The sequence below is a fragment of the Podarcis vaucheri genome (genome assembly GCF_965113315.1).
Source record: "Podarcis vaucheri genome assembly, chromosome: 16".
Taxonomy (NCBI): Eukaryota; Metazoa; Chordata; class Lepidosauria; order Squamata; family Lacertidae; genus Podarcis; species Podarcis vaucheri.
This window is the reverse complement of record NC_138754.1, coordinates 37637557-37656437: the sequence shown is the minus strand read 5'-3', so window position 1 is coordinate 37656437 and position 18881 is coordinate 37637557. Positions and strand designations below refer to the sequence as shown.

Sequence of the window (18881 nt, the reverse complement as noted above, 5' to 3'; positions counted from 1 at the left end):
ACACTTCCCTCTCTACCAGAGGTTGCAGGGACAGAGAGTAGAAGCAGCATTGGGGTGGAGAGCCTACTGCACTCCAGATGTTGTTGGACTCCCAACTCCCAGCAACCCTGGGCAGCACAGCCAATGGTCAGGGATGATGGGACTTGTAGTGCTTAGTTTATTTACCGTATTTTTTGCTCTATAACACGCACCCAACCATAACACGCACGTAGTTTTTAGAGGAGGAAAATCCGTAGGCATGCCACCCGTAGGCATTCCCTCCATAACACGCACAGACATTTCCCCTTACTTTTTAGCAGGAAAAAAGTGAGTGTTATGGTGCAAAAAATACGGTATTTGGTTGCTATTTTGTTAATGCTGCTAATATTGTTTTAGAAATTATAAATGCTGTATTGATCTGTTAATCATATAAGGTGACTTTGCTTTAATGTTGATGTTTAGCTTATGTATTAGTTGTTGCTTTGTTTACAGAGTTTTATAGATTGTAATTGTTTCACCGATTATTTCATCTATGAGTAATACTTTATTTGTGATGTTCTGTTATGTTGTCGCTTTGGAATTCGTTTGAAATATACAGTATTTTTCTGTTTATAAGATGAGGCTTTTTTACTCAAAAATAATGTAAAAAATCGGGGGTCATCTTATCCGCGGATAATGCAGAGGGGGGACGGGTGATTGGTTGCAGCTGCAAGCAGGAGCTTGTCTGCGGCAATTGGGTGGGTGATTGGTGGCTGCGGCAAGGGCTGCTTTGGATTGGCTACCGCTGCGGCAATTGGGTGCGTGATTGCTGGCTACTGGCGGTGAGCGGGCAGAGGGCTGGTGGCATCGGTGGCGCACACAATTTCCAATGCATTTCATTTGTGTGAGTGGTTTTTGGCAATCCTCCCCCCAAAAAAGCTAAAAGCTCAACATTTCTGGGTAATGCTCCCCCCAAAAAAGCTCAACAATTCTGGGCCATCTCCCCCCATTTTTTAAAATTTGAGTCTCCCAAAATAGGAGTAGTCTTATACATGGGGGCATGTTATACACGGAAAAATACAGTAATCAATCAATCAGTCATGAGAAATCATGAGATCTCAGGTGGCCCCTTCCAACTGTTGCTCCCTATATATATGTGTGTGTGTGTGTGTGTGTGTGTGTGTGTGTGTGTCTGTCTGTCTGTCTGTGTGTGTGTGTGTGTGTGTGTATTCCTGCCACCCACACAAAGCTGCAGTCCCATCTGAAGGGAAGATTTAAATGGTTGATATTTTGTTTTCTTGTATTTTTATTACTTTGTTGGGAGCCACCCGGGGGGCTGGAGCAACCCAGCCAGATGTGTGAATAATAATAATAATAATAATAATAATAATAATAATAATAATAATAATAATAATAATAATTGTCAGGGGTTCAGGGACAGCGGCACAGGGGAGGCAGGAGATGGAGAGCGATCGGGAAGAATCCCAGGACAGCGAGGAGGAAGATGGGAGTGGCCCGAGGGATTCCATGAGCCTCTCCAGTGAATCAGAGGATTCCCAGAAGGGGGCGCCTGTGGTCAGAAGAAGGGGGGTCCCAGGGGGGACGCATCAGGGACAAGGGGCCAGCAGGGAATCCCAAAGCGGCAGCTGGAAATCAGGACCAGCTTCCCCACCAGAGCGTGGCGAGGGGGGGGGAGTTCCAGTGTGTCGGGGGAAGCAGCTCCGTCAGCAGGAGCGGAGGGAAGGTCAGAACAAGCCATCCTCCCGAAAGGGGAGGGGAGCAGTGAAGGGAGTAATGTGACGATCAGAAGGAAGGTTGGGAGTTGGGCGCGCGCGCCAAGTTCAAATGTACAGGCGCGCGGGAAGACAGAGAGCCCGGAAGGAGAGCCAGGTCCTAAAGCCCGCAGGAGGGAGGGGGAGCAATCTGGGGATTCGGCATCAGAGGAATCCAGGAGGGGCGAAACCCCAGCGGGCAGGAAGACCCTGCGGAAAAGGGAGGAAAGAAGGAGGTGGAGCAGAGCAAGGCTCTTAAACTGGTGCAGGGGAGGGTCTGACTCAGAGGGGACTTCAATGGTCTAGCGTTACAGACGTAGAGCTGCACGCCGCGGCTGTGAAACGGACAATGAACTTCAATAAACATTTCTGTATATAAAGAGCAACTGGCGTTGGTCCTTTGTGAGCTGGGACCTGAGGCAGCTTTGACAATAATGATGATGATGATGTTGCAGGTCTGCTGTACTGATTGCCTATACCAGTTGCTGAGGATCATGACTGAGAGAGTGCTAATGTGCTTGTGATCTGCTTGTGAACCTCCTGGCAACATCTGACTGGCCACCATGGCAAACAGGATGCTGGATTGGGTGGACCTCTGGCCTGATCCAGTATGGCTCCTTATATTCCTGTGATATCACTGTCAGAGTCGTATGGCCTATGTGCTTGCTTCTGCACCTGCTAGCACGCAAAACCTAAAAAGAGTTATGCAAGATCAGGCTAGAGGACGACCTGATCCAGCATCCCGTTTGCCACAGTGATCAGCCATGTACCTCTGGAAGCAGAGCATGAAAGCAAAAGCCAGATCCTGATGCTCCCCCTCACCCAGCAACTGCTGTTTCACAGCATTTATTGCCTTCATATCTCACCTTTTCACCAATGAGGTCAAGGTGATGTATATGGTGTCCTGTCCCCCCATTTCATCCCCACACCACCCTATGAGGTAGGATAGATTAAGAGGCAGCGACTGGCCCAAGGACACACAGGGAGCTTCATGGCTGAGTGGGGGTTTGGACCAAGGTCTCCCAGGTCCTAATTCACTACTTTAACCATTACACCACACTGGCTCCCAGTTATCAGTGTCCACTTTGCCTTTGAACATGGTGGGGGTCGTTTCATTTCACCTTCTTGGCCATTGGTGAACCGCTTGTGCTCCTTTGTTTAATCCCCTTTAAAGTCATCTTAGCTAGGGAGCCAACACTGTGGCAACAAGCTCCATAAATCCATAGTGCACACAAGAACATTGTTGTTGTTTAGTCGTTTAGTCGTGTCCGACTCTTTGTGTCCCCATGGACCAGAGCACGCCAGGCACTCCTGTCTTCCACTGCCTCCCGCAGTTTGGTCAAACTCATGCTGGTAGCTTCACAAGAACATTATAGAGATACAATACATATTCATTGGTTAAGTCTGGAAGGTGTAGAGCAGCCTTTCTCAACCTGTGGGTCCCCAGATGTTGTTGAACTACAACTCCCATCACCGCTAGCTAGCAAGGCCAGAGCTCAGGGATGATGGGAGTTGTAGTCCAACAACATCTGGAGACCCACAGATTGAGAACCGCTGGTGTAGAGGATCCTTCCCCTACCTGGTTCCTTCCAGATGTCCTAGGGCAGCATGATGTAATAGTCAGTGGGGGGGGGGCTGTTGCCCAACAGCACTGAGAAAACACCAGGATGGGCAAGGCAGCTGTAGAACTTCATTTCAGGTTTCCTCATTATCTCAAGAGCTCCACTCAAACAAAGCAATGGCAGCAATCCTTTTGCCCTGTTGTTTGCCCTGCAGGACACAGAGATCCTGAACACTGCGATCCTCACAGGGAAGACAGTTGCAGTCCCCATCAAAGTGGTGTCGATTGAAGAGAACAGTGCTGTGACAGACATCTCCGAATCTGTGGAATGCAAGTCCTCTGCTGAAGATGTCGTCAAAGTAAGTGACGGGATTATCACCCCACCACCACTAGTGGGCTTGAAACGTGCATCTCCTAGGGGCTGAACCAGCTTCTTGAGCTATTGGATCTTCATGATCCACAAGTTTTCTTGGGTCAGTAACTTTGTAGTGGCTCTTTGTCTTAACTTTGTTTGTTTGTTTCTTGCATTTATATCCCAACTCTTCTCCAAGGAGCTCAAGGTGGTGTCAGTAGTTCTTCCCTCACCCCTCATTGAATTCCCACAACAATCCTATGAAACAGGTTAAGCTAGGAGGCAGTAACTGGACCCAGGTCATCCGAGTGTGAATTTGACTCCTGGTCTCCCAGGTCCCTAGTCCAATGCTGTAACCTCTATACTCCCACCAACTCACTCTCCTCTGTTTGGTCACTGACACTTCTTCTCCTTATATATGCATTGCCTGCATTTTCAGTGGGCGAACAGCAAGCCAGACCATGGCCAATTCCGGACCCTGCAACCCTCTGGATATTGTGGGACTTTAACTCCTATCGGCTCCAACCAGCATGGCCAATGGTCAGGGATGATGAGAGCTGTAATCCAGCAACACCTTCAGTCATCTAGTAAACAAGTCAAGTTATTTGGACCTTAAAGGTAAAGGGACCCCTGACCATTAGGTCCAGACATGACTGACTCTGGGGTTGCGGCGCTCATCTTGCTTTATTGGCCAAGGGAGCCAGCGTACAGCTTCCACGTCATGTGGCCAACATGACTAAGCCGCTTCTGGCAAACCAGAGCAGCGCACAGAAATGCTGTTTACCTTCCCGCCGGAGCGGTACCTATTTATCTTTGGTGTGCTTTTGAACTGCAGGAGCAGGGACCGAGCAACGGGAACTCACCCCATCATGGGGATTCGAACCGCTGACCTTCTGATCAGCAAGTCCTAGGCTCTGTAGTTTAACCCACAGTGCCACTACTGATATCCAAAACCAGACTGGGCAAGGGCAAAGAGATTCATTCTGACACCAAAGGCAGACAAGGAACCTTGGAAGCTTCCTTACACTGAGCCAGGCCACTGGTCCATCTTGTACTGGCAGCAGCTCACCAGGCTTCCAGATGGGGGTCCTTCCCAACCCTACCTGGAAATGCTGGGGATTAAACCCAGTACCTTTGACATGCAAAGCTTGTGCCCCGAGCCACGGTTCTTTCCCTAAAAATAAAGTAGGGTTCCAGGCCTCATCATTCTGAATAAAGGGCTGAGTCAAGTCGGAATGTAGGGAATTGCCTTATTCAGAGTCAGACCCATCTAGCTCAAGGTTGTTCATGCTGGCTTTCCAGAGTTTCAGACCGCGGTCTCTCTCAACCCTACCTGCAAATGCTGGGAGATGAATTTTGGACCTTCCTCATGCAAGGCAGATGTTTTTCTGCTCAGCTACGACCCATCCCATGAAGTAGCAAGGAGAGAAGCAGAAAATATGACAGCCAGATTTGCTGGTCGGCTCTTAGATGGCAGAGGGAGCGACTAGAGCCTTGCCGCCTCCCCCCATTTGCTTCTCTAAGTGGCTTTCCAACAAAACCAGTCCCATAAAGTATTTCTTTGATCAATAGGTTGGTAATACTACCCTCTCCGCACCCCCTCCAGCAATAAAAGTTACACGACTCAGCAGGTAACTGATGTCCCTGCTTGATCTGCCAACTGTCTCCCCCCAACTTCGGCTTCCGCCCTTGACAGCCCCATCGCTCCTTTGCGCCTAGATTTACGTGTGCCTTCACTAGCTATAAACGTGCTAGACCGCCAAATGATGGCTCTAACCTTTTAAAAGTGGACCAAAAATATTTACAGTGGCACTAAAACATGACTAAGAGCCGAATCTTGCTTGCTAAGCTCGGTTCCACCAAGAAGATCTCTCTGTGTCTATTAATAATGGCTGCCCCCTGTCCCTGACAGAAGACCTCTCTTCACTTGCTGAGAGCCTAGGCAGGGCTTGCCTTCCAAGCACGGTGCTTTTCAAATCACACAGTGGGTTTCAAACTGCTTTCCAGGGAACCTGAGGCCCCCAGGAAGTCTATCTAAGAAGGTCTATAGGAAGGGTCAGGCCTGCCAGGTTTGAGGAGTGAGCCCATAGACTCCCATAGACTGGGAGTAAGTGGGAGAGGGGGTGGATCTTAACAGTGACCCCAGGCTCACCTGCTTTCCCAGAAGCTTCTCTGCATCAGGAGCCAACTTGCTACCACTTCCCATCATACTGCTGAGAGTCGGAGGACTCTGTCCTGAAAGCCTCAGAAGATCCACAGTTTCCTTACAGTTCCAGCGGCTGCTGGAACAGGCAAGACCCCTTTAACTGGAAGACACTTGTCCCACTGAAGATGGGGAAGACATACAGTGGTAGAGCACACTTTGCATACAGGAGGTTCCAGGTTCAGTCGCAGGCATCTCCAGGAAGGGCCAGGAAAGGCGGCTGGATCTGAAATCCCAAAGAGCCACTGCGATAGAACAAGGGCAGTCATGTGGTGCCCATCAGTCTCAGCCAGACTGACCAATGGTCAGGAATGAAGGAAGCTGTAGTCCAGCCAAATGTGGAGAGCACCGTCTTGGCTACTCCTGATGTAGACAATGCTGAGCTCGATATGTCAGTGGTCCGACTTGGTTTGTAAGGCAACTTACTATGTTTCTCTGTTTTCCCCAAACTGTGGATAGTGTGCCTCCAAGAAGCACATAAGGAAGTTCAGAATTCTCTCCCCCTCTCTTTCTTTCACTCTCTCTCGCACACAAATCCAGAACCAATTGCCTAGTCCTGAAATAGACACTCTCCTGTTTATTTGTGTGTCTATTTAAATTAAAGCGAATGAAGCATTCTCCACCATATAACTCAGAAGCATCTAACTTTGACAAAAAGAAAGCTGACAGAGGAGAATTTCCTAAGCAGATCAGCAGGTAATTGTTGCACTCTTAAGTTTAAGGGGGGTGTTCCTTCCCCATTAGCAGGAGCTGAGTTTTTAAAAACTCTGCATCTGGGGAGTCAGCCTTGGGGTGGGGTGGGGTGGGGGTGGAGAACAGAGAGAGAGAGGGAGAGAGAGAGAGAGAGAGAGAGAGAGAGATGCGAAATAATTTATAAAACCGGTGTTCAGCTATTTCTTTAGCACCGCCAAGCTGTTATGATGGATTGTTTCAAAGTGCTTAATAGCACGGGATTGCTACACTCTTGTCAGATGCAAATTATTGAATATATGTTTTTTTCAGGTTGCAGGCTGAGTTGGCTTTCTTAGCAGATTAATCAACTAAAGCCAGCTGATTAGTTGAATCGGTGAGGTATTCTCAAGGAAATGTTATATCCTTGAAAAGGCTGAAGGAGAGTGGTTTATGGGGGGCGGGGGGGGAGGACCAGAACACAAGGAGAGACTGCCAGAGCACTTTCCCAACCTGGTTTTCTCCAAATGTATTCGATCTGCCTTCTGCCACCCCATACCTTCCTTCTTTCCTATGTCAACCAGTCCATGCGGTTTCCTCACTTTCCTCCTCCTGAGGCTCCATTCACACAGAAGCTCATTTCATTTCCCCAATATTTCCCTGTTAATTTCTGTGTTATATTTGAGCTTTCACGTGACCTAAATGCCAATTCTGGAAATCAAGGGGAGTCTTGTGACAGTTTAGTGCTCATTTCCATGTTAATTGCTAACAGAAAAGAAACCATTTGCAACCCCCTTTAAAGTGGAAAATCTTGGGAGTAAAGTGATGAACTTTAGGGCACTATCACAGCATACAGTTCTTTCCTGCTGTTTTCACGGAATCAAGGGGAAACAGAGGCATGCATGTGCAAAAGACAGGGAAGAGTGATGTTGTCTTATGATATTCATTGTTGTGTTGCACCATGACCACTGGTGGGCATGAAATCAAAATGTCAGAGCTCCATAATGCAATAGGTGCTGCAATGTGACAGGAGCACTAGAAAATGAGAGAATAGTGCTTGTAACCAGGAAAACTAATGCAGTACCCCCAACATATGATTACTCAGATGTGCTTTAGCCTCAGTGCTTTTGTAGAATTCAGCAGGGAAGAGGATGGGAAGGAAACTAGAATAAGTTGGCTCTGCCCAGTATTGCCTCTGGTTAAGCCTATGATTGGCTCTGGCTCAACTTACTGTTGGCCTCCCTTGTTACTACCCTACCAGTCTGAGGGGGTACCAGCCACTACTGTGTGTTGGACAACAGCTCCCATCAGTCCCAACCAGCATAGCCAGTGGTCAAGGGGGATGGCCCAACAGCACCTATAGGACACCAGGTTGAGGGAAGCCATGGTAGGCTAGCAATGTCAGGGCTGGTAGAAGCATAAGGTGATCTGGGAAGGAGGAAAGAGGACTACAGGAGCAGTCAAGACTGATGGGCAAACCAGGCAGTAGGATGGAAGACAAGCTGGACTGAGGCATAACTAAGGGTGCTTTCAGGTGGAACAAGACAGAACTCAGGATGAGATTGTCACTGAAGCAAGGCTCAACTGGAGCAGGAAGCTCTCTTATACTCTCTCCTGCCCATGAAGATTTCCAGTGGCCAGTCTGGATGAGCAGAGTTATTCCAGGGCCTGAAGGTACTTCATACTTTATTGAGACGCAGCCACAGGCAGTTCTGGGGAGAGTCACAGCAGAGTCGCACACATTTGCAGCAACTCCTTATGGAAGTAAAATTGTTTGGAAACAGTTTAGAAAGAAATATAGTTTCTTGCTATATAGTTTAGAAAGAAATATGTATCAAGGTGGGCAGCTGGTAGAATCTCCTACTTGTCTTCTGCTGCTGACCTGGTGCAGGAAGGGGCTGAGGGTCACCTAGAGGTCTTCACAATGCCCCAAGCATCTTCAAAGCATGTGAGCATTTTTAGACTCTGTGCAAGAGATTGTGCAATGGATTTCCACTCTTGGGCAAGGATCTTGTGCTAAGCTGGGGCTGGGGAAATCCCACACTATGGCATCTCTGGAACACATACACACCAACCCACCAAAAAAGAAATGTTGCTATCAATATTTGCATGCCTCCAGAGTAAATGTCTATCAGTCCTCCCCCATCCTGAGCAGCACTCTTTAAATTTGCCATTACTCTCATTCTTTAGGAAGATGCACAGAAACGTTGTTGTTGTCATTGCCGTCATGTGCTGAATGTTATAGGTAGATACTCAAATCTGCACACAACTTTTTCAATCTGTTTTCCTTGAATTGCTCTTTGCTTCTTTCTCCTTGCTGCCCAGCTCTCCAGTTCTTTAGGTTGGGTTCTTTTAAGGACGATCGTTCGATAGGATTTAAAACTGTACATTACATTTTTACAGCGGGTTATGGGAGAAAATAAAAACAAGCAACTAGCCGGGGAAGAACAGACTTCTGATAGTCCCTTGGAAGGAAACAGACCTTAGACTGCAAATAGTGCTACTGATTTAGGGCCCAAAAGTTTACATGGATCAAATAAAAGTTTACATTCCACTGGGCCACTAAATTCCTAAGTTGGTATCAGAACACTCTGGGAACCCTGACACTGGGCAGATTTGAGGCTTATTAGCTCTACCAACCCTATGTAGGCTTCTGGATTAGGATGACAGAGACCCACATTTGAATCCCTGTTTATCCATATTTCTCACTTTGGGCTAGTCACTCTCTCTCAGCCAAGTCCACCTCACAGGGCTGTTGTGCGAACAAAATGGGGAGGAGGACCATTTGCATCACACCAAGCTCCTCCAAGGAAGGGTGTTTGTTATGTTTTCATAACCTATCACAATGACTCTCCCCATTTCCTAATGCACACGTCAGGAAAGCAATGTTTACTTTAGCAATGCATCCACAAAGAACACCCCCCCCAAAAAAAGCAACAACAGAAAAACACCCTATGATGCATAGTTTACTCATTTCCTTAAGAAAGAAATGTGGTCATTAAATTAGTTCAGATGTTCTCTAACTTTTGTGGACCACCATGTAAAACTTGATGGGGGTCTCAGCAGATGACTTCATATATTTTGGTTTGCTCATGCCAGCATCATTCTCAAAAACAGTACTATACAGTGGTACCTCTAGTTACGAACTTAATTCGTTCCGGAGGTCCATTCTTAACCTGAAACTGTTCTTAACCTGAAGCGTGCTTTCGTTAATGGGGCCTCTTGCTGCCACTGCACCGCCAGCACACGATTTCTGTTCTCAACCCGGGGCAAAGTTCTCAATTCAAGGTAACTCTTCCAGGTTAGTGGAGTTTGTAACCTGAAGCGTTTGTAACCTGAGGCGTTTGTAACTCGAGGTACCACTGTATTATGAAAATCCTGAGCCCTACAATGGGTTCATTAAACTGGCCCAATTTTTTTGGGGGGGATACTATAAGGCAGGGGTCAGCAACCTAAGGCCCATGGGCTGGAAGCGGCCTGCGGAGGTCGTTTGACTGGCCCACAAGCCGTCCACAAACTGAGGTGCCCGCTCGGGCGCTGCGCTAAACTGGCGCAGCATGTGCAGGGACTCGCTTCTGTAGCGCTGAAAATCGCGTATGCGCATGCACCGAATATTGCATATCAGCAAGCCAACTAACCAAGAGGGTGGTGATGAAGGTGTTGCTTAGCAACTAGACAGAGTGACCTGATGTTTGCTGAGGTAGCATGTTCTCTGATTGGCTGTTCAGCTCTGAGGGAGTTTTTCCTCTGTTTGCTGACTCGAATGCCACCCTGCTATTTACAAGGCCTGATGGAAGAAAGAAAATCCCCTGTTGCTCCTTTCTCCTCAAACTGCACACTCTTTTTGTTCAGTTTGCTCACTAACATATTATTAGGATTTCTTTTCTCCCCGGACTCTCTCTGCGTTATTTAACTGACTTTGCTAACTGTTCAGCTGTTTGAGAAATGCAGCCCTGGTCAAAAAGGTCTCAATTGCTATCATCAGAAAGAAAGGGAGGGAAATCACATGGAGGTCCAATTACAGACATTGTCAACTGTTCCTCAACCTCTGGAGTAGATGGTTTTAAAAGGCAGGCTAGTGGCAAGCAGTACTGTCAACAGCTTTTAGGTATGGGAAGGGGGGGGAAAACAAGCCATATTACTGGTGGACATTTCCTTCTATTTCTGTTTAATAAATAATGATTTCTGTTTAATGAATAATGTGAAGCCAGCTCTTAACAAAGCCTAACGACTAGCTACTTTTGGTTTAATATGCCTCCTTCAAACACACACTGCATTTTTTTAATCCTGTTCCAATTCCCTGTGATTGAAGCTGAAAGCTGGGAAGGCGACAGGTGCTAAATTTGAAACCTGGTTCTGTGGGCTGCATTTCATTCCATATATTGTGGCTAGCAGGGAGCCTTCATGAGCTGACTAGGTTGATAGACCAGGCAGGATTCCCACTTGTTCCCCTAAGAGAAACTGACTATTGCATTCTTAAGGCCTGAGGACTTCTAGATCTCAGGCTGTTTAATTAAGTCCATGCCCAGGAGGCTTACTGTGTGTGTTGTGGAAAGGAGACTGGTCTCTCAGAAGCTGCTATTGTGCATAGCCCTTTGAAACCTTCTTTCTCCAAGACAAACTGGTATGAACAGGAGTGGAGGAAGAGTCTGAGATGCCATACATGAGGTTGACCTCTCATTGGCTGAAATGCAAAATGACGGGACATATCTGGGACTTGGTGAAGGAATCTCATATGGACAGAGGATGCTGCTAGGGCTGTGCAGAGTGCCTTCCCCCCACCCTGGACCAGTGCTGGATTTACGTATAAGCAAAACAAGCTATAGCTTAGGGCCCCACTCTCTTGGGGGACCCAAGAAAATTAAAGGGGGGAAAACTGGATGTACATTTCTGAAATATAAGATAACAAACAAACAAAATAAAACCTACATACAGCAACAGTGTTTTGTGTTCTGTAGGCTCCTATGATGTAAGTAATGGGCCCTGCCTGCTAGCCTGCTCCCTAAAATGTCACTGGTTTGCTCATTTCTATATACTGGTATATATACAGTATATAAAGAACCTCTTAATGAGGGTGAAAGAGGAGAGCGCAAAATATGGTCTGAAGCTCAACATCAAAAAAACTAAAATCATGGCCACTGGTCCCATCACCTCCTGGCGGACAGAAGGGGAAGAATTGGAAGCAGTGACAAATGTTACCTTCTTGGGTTCCATGATCACTGCAGATGGTGACAGCAGTCACGAAATTAAAAGACGCCTGTTTCTTGGGAGAAAAGCAATGATAAACCTAGACAGCATCTCAAAAAGCAGAGGCATTACCTTGGTGACAAAGATCCATATAGTTAAAACTACAGTATGGTTTTCCCAGTAGTGAGGCATGGAAGTGAGAGGTGGACCACAAAGAAGACTGATCGCCAGAGAATTGATGCTTTCGAATTGTGGTGCTGGAGGAGACTCTTGAGAGTCCCATGGACTACAAGAAGATCAAACCTATCCATTCTGAAGGAAATCAGCCCTGAATGCTCACTGGAAGTACAGATCCTGAAGCTGAGGCTCCAATACTTTGGCCACCTCATGAGAAGAGTAGACTCTCTGGAAAAATGCTCTGATGTTGGGTAAGATAAGGGCATAAGGAGAAGGGGATGACAGAGGACGAGATGGTTGGACAGTGTTATAGAAGCGACAAACATGAATTTGATGAAACTCCGGGAGACAGTGGAACAGGAGTACCTGGCATGCTCTGGTCCAAGGGGTCATGAAGAGACGGACACGACCAATCGACTAAACAACAACAACTATATATATTATATTATATTATATTATATTTTTATATATATATATATATATATATATATATATATATATATATATATATAGGTTTTGGTGTCTTCGGGTGTCTTCCCGTGTAAGAGTCGGGGTGTCTGGGCGACGTTTCGACGAGGTCTCACTCGTCATCTTCAGGCTGGTGCTTTCGGCTTCTTGTTACTGGAACAGAGCAGAATCTGGTGTTTGAGTTCCTATAAATACTGTTGAGGGGTGTGGTGTATAGCCTCCAACGTTCTAGGCAGAGAGGAAGTTCCTAAAAGAAGAAAAGGCACACTAATCTAGGAACTTCCTCTCTGCCTAGAACGTTGGAGGCTATACACCACACCCCTCAACAGTATTTATAGGAACTCAAACACCAGATTCTGCTCTGTTCCAGTAACAAGAAGCCGAAAGCACCAGCCTGAAGATGACGAGTGAGACCTCGTCGAAACGTCGCCCAGACACCCCTACTCTTACACGGGAAGACACCCGAAGACACCAAAACCTGCATTCCTGTACCCGTGAAAATCTACGAAAGCATATATATATATATATATATATATATATATATATATATATATGGTCCCTACATTCTGCATGGACTGGTTGCATGGCAACATGTGCAGATGGCTTTAGATACCTATTAGGTCCATAAATTACCATGTAGTATATATTCAACAGCAAAAACCAGCAACAATTTGTTGTTGACAAAGGACATCTGGACATATAAAGGGCCCTATTACCTTCAATAGCTTAGGGCCTCATCAAACCTAAATCCAGCCCTGCCCGGGACCCAGGTCTCTGACCCCAGCCCCAGGATTCGGTTGATCCAACCCAGCAACCACACACCTGAATTCAGCTCCAAATCAGGCTGGACTAAAATGTTTAATTAGGGCTTTAAAACACTAATTAATCAAACAGGAGGGCAAAGGAGATGCCATGTCTCCAGCTGATAACGCTTGTGTAATCTATTGCACAACTGTTTGCTAAGGTGCTTTTGTTTGCATTCCACCAGTGCAACAAGTATACCACTGAGTGAAGCTAACCTTGTGCTATCTTTGCTACAGCCTTTTGAATCTAGCTTTGTAACCAATTGGCTGCTGGTATTAGTTACTGTGAACAGCTGCAGACTCCTCCAGGTTTTCAATCAGAGGATCTTTCCCTTTGCCTCTGAACTGGAAAGGCCAAGGGCTGAAGCAGAGACCTTCTGGTTGCTGAGCAGGAGCTCTGCCACTGAGCTATTTGTCTCATCCCAGCTTTCTGGCATCCTGCCTCTAGCATCCCAGTACTTAAGGGTCCCTCCGAACAACAACTGGCCTGCTTTCAGGTAGACCAAGGTTAGACTCTTCCCAGCAATTTGCACCAGTCACCTTGATAGAGTGTGATTTATCACTGGACAAAGCTGTTTGGAGGTTTAATGCAGCGGCCTTTGTTACAAGAAGTGCCAGTAAACTAATGGGAGTTGTGGGGTGGGGAAGAGAAGTGGAGGGAAAGGAAATAAGGAAACTAGAAAACACATTTTGGAAATTTTGCTTAGGTCCGTTCTTTTCTTCTGTGCTTTATCTCCTGCTGCTACCACCACTACCGCCCCAATGTTTCCTTGAAATTTAGAAGGAGCCGTAGAAAAGTGGCTGCAATGCAACTTTGATAATCAAGGAAAGTGCTGAGGGAGCGTCACATCGAGCACCTGGAAATGCCAAAAAATAAAAATAAAAATGCCATGCCCATCTCTCTGCTCAGCGGAGCACAGGATTTACATAAAAGTGATTGCAAATCTCCCTCTAGATGGCAAATATCAAAATATCTTTAAAAGCCCCAAAACATTTCACAAGGTAAAAAGAAGAAGAAGAACCAGGATAATAGAGGGAAAGGACACAGCAGGGCTGCTATCCTTCCCAGGCTGCATCAAGTGAGGCCTTTGAGGTGGAAAGTCTCGAGAAAAGGATAGACAGCTTCCCTTACCAGCCTGCTTCCAATCCTGTACTCTCAGCTCTATTTCCTCGTCCACAGCACCCATTTTAAGCATGTCCCATCACAAACACCCTGCCAAAAATCATCCTAGGAACTGTAGTTTGTTAAGGGTGCTGGGAACTGGTGCGCTGTGAGAGGTGAACTACAGTTCCCGGGATTCTTGCGAGGGTGTGTGTGCTTTAAATACATGGCATGTGTGCAGCATCCATTGTAAAAGCAAGTCACTAGTTTTCTCTCTGATCCTGATCCAGGAAGCGCAGATACCCCTTGTGCAATGCCTGTATTGTTTCATAGGCTCAATGTGTTCTCCCGCCATCCATCCCTCCAGAATTCTGGTTTAAAATTCATTGAATCATGCAGATTTTGCACCTGTTTCCAGGTCACCTGAACCTTCTCCTGCTTCTCCACCCTTGCTACCATGCATAGGATTCTGGAGCCAGAAGGGACCTTGGAGGTCACCTTCAGGCATGGATATCCTGTGGCCTTCCAGACTCCAATTCCCAAGATGCCTGCAGCAGCTACAGGTTCCTACACCAGTATCCCTGGTATAGAAAAAAATGAGCCAGCTGAACTTACAGCCTGATTTGGGATAAGGCAGGTGTCCTATGTTCCTATCAGATGCATGAGGCGGTTGCTCAGTGGAAGGGCCACAGGTTAGCCAACCCTGATCTAGTCCAACCCAATCTTGTAATGAGACAAGATTTCTGATACAATATCCTTGGCAGATGGCTGTCCAACTCCTTCTAGGATACTTCTGAGAACCTCACAAGCCAAGAATCTTCCACTGCCATACAGCTCTTGTTATTAGGAAATGTCTCCTGGTGTTTTGCTCATGGATAAAGAACTTTTTTCCAGCCCAACTTTTCTGGGCAACCTTGTGTGGGCCACATACGCTTGGTAAGTGGGGCCAGGGTCAGAGGTGGGTGGAGCCATGATTTTGTACAGCAGCTTACTTCCTACACCCCTCTCTATCCTACATCCAAAATCAAGAAGCATTATCACAGTTCAGGTTCACATTCTAGCCAGGCAAATGCACCCAGAGAGGGTATGAAGCTAGACTGGTGAGCAGGGCCAGCCCACCGATCAGGCAAGACAAGGCAATCACCTCAGGTGGCAGGATCCACAAGGGCAGCAGAACCAGCCTCCAAAGAATGCATAGCCTGCTGCCACTGCCACATGCTCCTTGAAGGCCAGATCTGTCTCCCCCTCAACAGCCACTCCCTCTCCCCGCAATGTCACCCCTACAGCATCTTCTTGGTGAATGGGAGGCACTGCTGGTCTGCTCCCACCCCTCTGGAGTTTCCTGGGCTCTGTATCCACCGGACATGATTTAGAGTGGGCCTCCCCCCCCCACCTGCCACTGCCTTTGATTCCTGCTTCAACCATCAGAGATTCCCTCCCTTGTTCCTCATGTAGATATTTATTCACCCCCTTTCCCCCTTGTAGGTCTTCATTCGCCACTCCTTCCCTGGTGGGGAGGTGGTATTTTTATGGTTCATGTCCTCTGCCAAAATGTCTTGGGCTGGTCCTACTGGTGAGGGCTGTGGCCTATGGAGAATCTCAAGGGCCAGACAGAGAGATCTGGAGGGCCAGGTTCAGGTCCAGAGCCTGAGCTTCCACATCCCTGGTTTAACTAAAGCCTGTTTCCTTGCCATTTCCACCCTTTGGTTCTGCCCTCTTGATTGACACATAGTCCAACCAGTGATAAGAGCCGTAGTACATTTGGATCAAGTGGGTTTTATTAAGCATAGACAGAGAGCAGACTATTTAAGATTGGTACCCAATTTGGTTGCCTGAAACAGCTATTGAATAAATCCAGCGACACTTATTCCCCTGGATGCTGAAAAAGCATTTGACAAGATATATTGGCAATTTGTGTTTGTTACTTTGGAAAAATTGGATTTCCTTCAGAATTTATGAAGTGGATTAGAATATGATGCCTCTTTCCTAAATCACAAGTAAAGGCACGTGGAATCTTCTCAGATCTGTTTGTTTAGAAAAGAGGTACAAAGCAGGGCTGCCCTTTTTCTCCAATGATGTTTGATTTGCTTGGAACTACTGGCATGTGCAATTAGACAGAAATAGAAGATTTCTGGTTTTGCACATGAGCAAGTGGGATTTAAAATTAGCTTTGTGCACAGATGATTTACTAGTAGGCTGAAACAGATGTACCATAATTAATAAAAATAATGAATAGCTTTGGTAGTATCTCTGAGAGTATGATTAACTAGTTAAAGTCAGAACTAATGTGCATGGGTAATTGGAAATTGCATACTTTGGTATTTTGCTGGTGCCCAGAGGTATATGTAGGCATTTTGTTTTTGATAGATATTTTAAAATATAAAATAACCCTTTTCAGCCTGAGGGTTGCATCCTGTCTGGGCTGGCTTCTGGCGGCCACATGCCATTGGTGGGTGGGGCCAGAGGCAAAAGTGAATACTGCAGCAAATGGACATTTTGCCTTTGTAAAGTGGGCTGTTTTTTACAGACACCCATCTTTATCCTCCATCGGAGTTCAAAGAAACATTCCAGCCATGCAAAAATGCTCATGGAAGGTGTGAAGCTAGACTGGTGACCGGGAGCGGACACCAAGACCACATAACACTGATCCTGAAAGACCTGCATTGGCTCCCAGTACATTTTCAGGCACAATTCAAAGTGCTGGTGCTGACCTTTAAAGCCCTAAATAGCCTCGGTCCAGTATACCTGAAGCAGCATCTCCACCCCCTTTGTTCTGCCCAGACACTGAGGTCTAGTTCCAAGGGTCTTCTGGTGGTTCCCTCACTGCGAGAAGCCAAGTTACAGGGAACCAGGCAGAGGGCCATCTCGGTGCTGGCGCCCACCCTGTGGAATGCCCTCCCATCAGATGTCAAGGAAATAAACAACTATCGGACTTTTGGAAGACATCTGAGGGCAGCCCTGTTTAGGGAATCTTTTAATGGATGGGCGGAGGATAAATAATAAATTGTTGTTGTTGCTGTTGTTGTTACATTATGAAATCAGAAAAAGATTGGTCTGGCATGACTTATTTTTGGGAAACCTATGATGGGTCTTAGTAATCACAGCATCCTGTAGAGACCTCACCTGTTCTCCAAGAATTCTCAAAGATAATAGACAAAGTCTCTGAAATTACATTCACAAGCTCCTTTAGTACCCTTGGCTGCAGCTCATCAGGCCCTGGAGTTTTGAATTCATTTAAAGTAGCTAGGTGTTCCCTTATCACCTCTTTTCCTATCTTGGGTTGCAGCTCCCTCCTTACATCATTTATTCTGTTATCACTAGGTTGGGCATCACTTTCCTTTGGGGTGAAGACAAATAGCATTTCTCCATCTTCCCCATGCAGAGGACCTAACACTTGCTTGTTTTTCCTCTTACTTCAGACATAGCCAAAGAAACCTTATTATTATTATTTTTAACCTCTCTTGCAAGCAAGTAATATTGTAAAAAGGTAAAGGTAAAGGACCCCTGGCAGTTAAGTCTAGTCGCAGATGACTCTGGGGTTGTGGCACTCATCTCGCTTTACTGGCGAAGGGAGCTGGCATTTGTTCGCAGACAGTTTTTCCATGTCATGTGACCAGCATGAACCAGAGCAGCACACGGAAATGCTGTTTACCTTCCCACTGGAGCGGTACCTATTTATCTACTTGCACTTTGGCGTGCTTTTGAACTGCTAGGTTGGCAGGAGCTGGGACAGAGCAATGGGAACTCACCCCATGGCGGGGATTCGAACTGCCGACCTTCCGATCAGCAAGCCCAAGAGCCTCAGTGATCTAGACCACAGCACCATCCGTGTGCCTAAGTAATATCATATGCCTGCTTTAAAAAAAAATACAAGAGGCTTAGCTACAAAATTCACTTCTCCAGGATGTGAGCTTTTTTGTTTCGTTTAGCACTGAGATGGGCCAGCAGTGTCATTGCAGGAGAAAACAACAGCCTGGATGTTAGCCCAGAACCATTTTTTGAAGTGCAGGTTTTCTGGCTGTCTTTTGTCACGCCAGCCTTGTCCTGCCTTGGCTGGCTGGCACGTTTGTTCTGATTCTGACAGAGCATTTGGCTACAGTTAACGTAAAATCATATATCGGGTGTCCAGTACAGGCAGGTCAACCTGAAGGTGAAAGTTTTATCGCAAACATTTCCCACCTCCTCTGCAAGCTGTTTTCTCTGCAAAACATCACCGGCATCCCACACCACATCTCTCTCTCTGGTTCATGAGACTCTTTGCAGGCCATAGTCCTTCCCCAGCCATGCCCCCTCTCTCCAGGCCCAATGCAGCTTACTGTCCCAGCTTTGCATCCCCTCCTTGAATGTTTTTGCCTGGCTGGAATGTGTCCTCAAACACTGATCATGCCTTTTGGTTTCCTGGATGGAGGATAGAGGTGGGTGTGCACAGGGCAGTGTTCCTCAACCTGGGGCTCTCAATTGTTGTTGAACCACAGCTCCCATCATCCCTAGCCAGCTTAACCTTTGATCAAGGATGATGGGAGTTGTAGTCCGGAGATCCAAGTTTGAAGACCACTGTGGGTTAAACCACAGAGCCTACGACTTGCCAATCAGAAGGTCGGCGGTTCAAATCCTCGCGACAGGGTGAGC

The 18881-nt window shown here is 46.7% G+C and overlaps 1 protein-coding gene across 2 annotated transcripts in view; it reads left to right on the top strand.

Annotated features, from left to right (window-relative positions):
• The window catches only part of LOC309521517 (transmembrane protein 132C-like), a 271354-nt gene that overhangs the window by 227681 nt on the left and 24792 nt on the right, over nt 1–18881 (top strand). For both annotated transcript variants that reach the window (XM_082204113.1, XM_082204114.1), the window contains exon 5: nt 3507–3650. In XM_082204113.1, coding sequence (XP_082060239.1) covers nt 3507–3650 — 144 coding nt within the window. The remainder of the gene's footprint in view (nt 1–3506; nt 3651–18881) is intronic.